The sequence below is a fragment of the Podarcis vaucheri genome (genome assembly GCF_965113315.1).
Source record: "Podarcis vaucheri genome assembly, chromosome: 2".
Lineage (NCBI taxonomy): Eukaryota > Metazoa > Chordata > Lepidosauria > Squamata > Lacertidae > Podarcis > Podarcis vaucheri.
The window spans coordinates 4,338,101-4,344,176 of record NC_138760.1 but is presented as its reverse complement, the minus strand read 5'-3'; the positions used below and the strand labels follow the sequence as shown (position 1 = coordinate 4,344,176).

Here is a 6,076-nt window from a genome sequence, read left to right as displayed (position 1 = left end):
AGGAAGAGCTTTCTCCTGCTGTAGTCCCATACGGCTATGGTATATGTGACAATGCACAAGAATACAGGTTGGGCTCATTACATGACTCATTACCACCTGACCATCCTTTTGGAGGGGTGGCGATTGGCTGGGAAAAAGCCAGGTGATCAGCCTAGTCCAAACATACAGGGAACCAGTGGTGGAGCTTCATGCTCTGGCACAGGGAGGTGGAAAGAAGGCGGGGGCGAGGCTGGCGCATGTCCTAAGGGTGTGGCTCCTCTGCCAGTGCAGGGACCTTCCTTGTGGCACAGGGAAGTAACTCTGATGCAGCTGTGGGTGCAAGAGAAGAGGATTTGGGTTGAGGAGGGAAGATTCTGTGGCCCTGTGGGCATTGCTGGATTATGGCTCCCATCCTCCCTCCCTGACCATTGACAATTATGGCTGGGGCTAATGGGAATCCAACCACATTTCATTGGACCTCAGAAGTGGTTCATGTGCATGTGTGAACCAGCCCTGAATATACAATTACATATGGCTGATACGAGAACCTGGAAATGCACATAACTCAATTTTCTCCACCTTTTTATCAGTACATTCCATTATTGCCAGATACAGCCTATTTTGTTTGATACTAATCATCATCATCATCAGTAGCAGCAAAATGGCAGCATTATGGTTAGTGTGTGCAAATGCTCACAGAATGAAGGCTCATATAGTACGAGAACCAGGTTTGCTGCAGTGGGGCTGGGCTACCCATTATGTCCTTTGATTTTTGTCAACAGGGGTAAAAAAACAACCATTCATTTATGCAGTAAGAATGTAACAGGGTGCCCTCAGGAACACAGGGAAGACTCAGGGCTAAACCTGCTGTCTCTGCATCCAGTATCTCAGTGTTTAGGGGAAGAAGCTGGCTCTGCCCCCTATTTAACTACACCCTCTTGGTAAGATCCCATCTACTTTGCCCTGTATAAAATTCACTGAGCATTAAGCCTGCTCTTCTCTGCAGTTTCTGATCCAGTTTCCTGGTCACTTTGAAGTATGACAAGCATTGGGCAAATAGGGCAGAACAGAATGTTGCTGTTGGGAAATGGCTTTTATAGATATGTCATCAAATATGAAGCACTGTGGAGTTTCTTCAAAGCACTTTCTCTTTCTCTCTCCTACGCTCCCATCTCTATCTTGCCCTCACTTCCGTGTGTCCTCTGCCCTTCTCCTCAAGCCTCATTCTCTCTGCTCATCCTATAGGTTCCACTTTTCTGTCCATTGCTTGTTCCGTAGCCTTCCTGCAGCTTCCCTGACTCTAAGCTCCATGCCCCTTTATTCTGCTATATCCTAGATTTCTTTCCTGTCCTGTTATCCCTTGTGTAATTTAAAACAACAACAGCAACTCAGCCAAACTGACAGCTTTTCCTTTCCTCACAGAAGCTGAATTGCAAGCTATTCCCTGAACATCCTGTGCCATCACACTAGCTCAGTCAATCAGTGTCAGAGGCTTCACCACCACCAGCTCAATACAATATAGAAAGATCATGGCACTTTCACTACACATTAGAAAGTGCTTCATGATTTAGCTTTCCCACGCATCCACAAGCTAAGTTAGGCTGAGTGGCAATGCGTTGTTCAAGGACATCTGGCGCGCTTCGTGAATGAAAAGGGGATGTGATGTGAGGCATCTTTCATGTCTAAATTGAACAGTCTGGCCACTTCACCTGTCTAGCTGTGATCATTTCTGACTTTGTCCTTTGCTCCCATCCTAGAGCTAACAACAAAATCCAGGAGTTCAGAGATGGCCCGTGATATTTTGGGGACTGCCTATCTAAACAGTGTTCCATGTGGTCATAAAAATAAACAGAAGAACTGACAATTGGATGCCCCAAAAACTTCTTCCTGAGGTGGGTCACCTCACTCTCCCTAAAGTCAAAGCCAGCCCCATAGAAGTTGTTGCTCACCATGTTTTCTGACAGCTTGAAGCAGAAGCCAGCAAATCATGATCCTGCCCCAAGACTAGCATCAGCCCCAGCCCTACAAGCCACCCTTTTAATTTCCCACAATGCTCCTGTCTTGGCATCACCCCGGGGCTTTGTGGGAAATTTAAAGGGTGGCTAGACCCAGTTGTCCAGCCCTGCCTGGAAGGTGCCTCCACAGCCTGCTAAGTCCACCGGGGCCCACTGATACTGGGCCCCACTGACACTTTGCCCAGGGGCCCTCAAACCTGGAACTGACTCAGTCTGCCCCACCTTACTCTGGCCAAAATATTTCATTACATATCCAGATCTGGGAGCAGAAAATATGGATCCCTATGTTCTAACAATCACATTTCCACTCTGACTAAGCCTACTAGGGAGAAATTACCAGGTATCACATTGTCCATTTCTTTGCTCCCCCTAAAACCCAACATAAAACACACTATCACTCTAGCAATATGTTTTTGACTGCCATGCCCATCATCCCTGACCATTGGACTTGGACTTGCTGGCTAGAGTTGATGGGTGTTGGGAGTCCAACATCATCTCAAGGGCACCAGCTGCACTAGTTTTTACTGCACTAGTAAAACATGCACTAGAAGGCATGTCTAGTTTTTACAAGAGCAGGAAATAAGGCTGAGCATCCTGCTTTTCCATCCCATCTCATTACATTTTATAGCCCACATCCCATCCCTTGCCAAAGGTTGGAAAGCAAACTGCCCTAGTTGCCCCCTGCCTGCTCCAACTACTGGATTCTGCAGTCTCTACTAGCAACAGCAAGCCTGCTACTAATGAAGGAAAGTTTTGTTTCCATTCAAGAAGCCAGGTGGAAAGCGAGGGGAAACACTGTGTGTGTGTGTGTGTGTGTGTGTGTAAAAGCAATGCAGGTTGATGGCCCCATCAGTTATAAATGTCACCCTCGCCTGGTGTGAAGTGTAGGGACCCAGCAGCAAACATACCTGCGTTTTGTTTGTATGAAAAATAAATTGATTGCAGGCTGGCATATGGTGGAGAGACGTGCATTTTGTCGGCCTTGGCAAATATTCCCGGCTCAGCCCTGCAAGGGGTGCGGAGAAGACGCAGTCGCAAAAATTGTACATTTCTTGAAGGCTGTGCATAGCACAGACAAGGCAGCGAGCCAAGCTACATGCAAGCTGTGTGATCAGTGTAACATGTAGCTCAGCTCTGTGGTGGAGAGATGTATGTCCATCTCCCAGGAAAGTGCTTTGTCTTTCTATGTCTTTTTTCCCCTTCATGAGGGGGAAGCAAACAAAGAAATTAATTTCAAGACAATGACATTTTGAGAACCATGTAGGCAGCTTGGATAGATTTTGACAGGCTGTGGTCCCCAACATACACAGTAATAGCATCTTCCAGATGCACAGAAACAGCTCTGTGCCTCTTTAGGATCAATTCACATGTTAAGTCTTTTAGGCCCAGGATGAACCTTGTGGGTGATTCATGTGAGCTCCAAGCCTCCAGCCTCTTTCTAGGCTTGCAGCTGGAGGCATCCTTGTGCACTCGGAGAACCCAGAGCCTAGCGAGACAGAGGAAGGACATTTTTTAGTAAAAGGTGAAAGATTTATACGATCTGAGGTGAAACCACAATATTGACAGAGGAAGGCCATTTGAGCTTCCCAAAGGTTGCTTGGCGCAGTATCTCAGGATCACTCAGCTCCTGGAGTGCTTAGCATAGGTACATGGCAAGGTATTGTCCCCCAAACTTCGGGCCATTTGGCAGTCTTGGTGCTAACAGCCAGCAAAGTGGAACACTGGCAGGGGCCCAAAGAAGCTGGGGGCTCCCAAGTATATTGCAAAAAAGGGTGAGGGTTTTTTGTTTAACTTCTCTCACAGTGGGTCCCTACTCTGCAAACACTTTCCCCAGCCTCCCCCCCCTTGTCATATAGTTGTGTCTAACATTACTTCCCCTCCCCACCCTGATTTAATGAAGGGAGGGGGAAGAAAAGAAAAGAAAAACGAGAATGAAAAAAAGGTGAATGGAAGGGGAGAAACACCACCAGCTCACACCAAGAAGCAATAACTTTTGTCTCCTCTTTCTTTGCAAAACCATCCACAAAAGAGTCTACCCAGGTTTCGCTAGTCTAAGCAAGTTTCCCTAGAAGTACAGGACCATATAATTGGAAGGCACCACAAGGGTAATCTAGTCCAACCCCCTGCAAGGAGGACTTTTCAGTGGCGTAGCGTGGGTTGTCAGCACCCGGGGCAAGGCAAGTAATTTGCGCCCCCTAACCCGTGGATTTGCGCCCCCTGACCCGTGGATTTGCGCCCGGTGCGGCCGCCCCCCCTGCACCCCCCACGCTACGCCACTGGGACTTTTTGGCCCACAACCCTGAGATTGAGAGTCTCATGTTCTACCTTCTAAGCTACCTGCCCCACAGGACGGGGACTTGCCTCCAGCTCCCGCGAAGAGCATCTTTCGCGCCGCCCACTCAGGGCGCCTCTTGCGCCTCTCAACTGCTTCTTGGCCCGCAGAAAAGCAGCAGGTGACCCCACTTCCTCCCCTCACCAAGTTCCACGCCACGGGAGTTTCTCCTTGGGGAACTGATCAGCCCAATGAATCATAGGACTGTCTACCGCTGCAATGCAGGAGTCTTTTGCCCCACAGGGGACTCGAACCCAGGACCTGATATTAAGGGTCTCGTGCAGACACTCTGGCCTCACAAGTAGACCCCCGCCTCCACCAGCTGAATAAAAGAAACTTTCCTCTCCCTCCCGCTCTTGTTTTGCCTGAGGTCCCCCAACTTCCCTCCCTCGCTCCCAGCCGCCCTCCCCGCGGGTCCCGGAGGCGGGCGCAGACGCTGCTGGGACGCGCTGGGCTGCTGTGGAGCCACCGGAGCCGAGGAGATGGGAGGCGAGGAAGCCAGCGCAACTGCCCGGCCCGGCCCCGGAGCGAAGGGCGCCCCTCTGAGGGGCAGATTCTCCCGGCAGCTCAAGAGACATCCAGGAGTGAGTCACCTCTTTCCCGCTTGACCCCTTAGCCTAAGAGTAGTGACCCCCAACCCCACTCCCCCGCCCACCTGCACAGTAGCCCCAAACCCTCAGCACCCACAACCCTAAACCTTCCTTTCCTTCCCTCGCCGCCCCCTGCACAGAAAGGACTGCTGAGCATCGCCGCCTTCCCCGCCGCTGCAGGCAGAAACTCGCCAGGTGCAGCTTCCCCCTAATAAAGAGATGCAGCTTTCCTCTTATCCCTTTGTCTGTACGGTTGGGGGGAGAGAGAGGCTGCACCAGCCCGCTTGCTTGCTTGCTTGCTTATTTGCCTTCCCTACACCCTGGAGGCACAGGAACCTGCTTTTGTTTGTTTTTAAATGAAAATGAAACGTGAGAACCAGCCACCTCCATTTCCCCTGTCCCAAGGAGCGAGGTGTTCCAGGCTTCTTTCTTCCACGCTCCCCTTCTCTGTCAGGCTCCCACTCCTACCTTCCTATGGGGAATGGCAGCAGCTCAGCAGGAGAGCCCTGACTGCGCGCAAGGTCTCGGGTTCGATCCCCAACATCTCCAGGCAGGGCAGGGAAGACTCCTTGCCTGAAACCTGCAGAATCCCTGCTCTTCAGGGCTCTTCCACACTTGCCTTCTGCCTGGGCTTCCTAGGCAAAGATCTGCACTTTCCCACCCGTGTTTTTCTTTTGCCCCGCAGCTTTCCCCTGGAAAACCCGCTCTTTACCGCTGAATCAGAGCCAAAGGCAATTCGGGTTTTCCGCAATGGTGAAGAGCAGGTTTTCATGGGGAAAGCATCAGAACAAAAACCAACCAGCCAACGAACCCTTGGACCTGGACCTCGAAAGCCTTGAGCTGTAACTAGAAACACAGAGCAAAGGTAACTGTGGATGAGCCCTCAGTGTTAACAGTGATGTGCTGGATGGACACAAGGGTCTGACTTGGTAGATGGATGGCAGCTTCCCGCGTCCCTCTACCCCCAGCCACGTTTGAGCCTTATCCTATAACCTCTAACCCTATAAAGACATTATAAAGACTCTAACCCTAACTCTTTGCATTCAAGAGGAGCATATCATCCATAGCTGCTTCCTTCTAAGCCCACTCAGGAGAAAAGATACCTGCTTCCTCTGCTAGCCGGATTCCTGTCAAGCCCCTACCCTCAGTGACGAAGTTAG

At 50.4% G+C, this 6,076-nt stretch overlaps 1 protein-coding gene across 1 annotated transcript in view; it reads left to right on the top strand.

The window, feature by feature from the left end:
- Window positions 1-4,696: 4,696 nt before the first annotated feature.
- The window catches only part of NDUFA4L2 (NDUFA4 mitochondrial complex associated like 2), a 29,420-nt gene continuing 28,040 nt past the window's right edge, over window positions 4,697-6,076 (top strand). Inside the window, exon 1 of the mRNA XM_082209093.1 lies at window positions 4,697-4,910. Coding sequence (XP_082065219.1) covers window positions 4,809-4,910 — 102 coding nt within the window. The 5' untranslated portion in view covers window positions 4,697-4,808. The remainder of the gene's footprint in view (window positions 4,911-6,076) is intronic.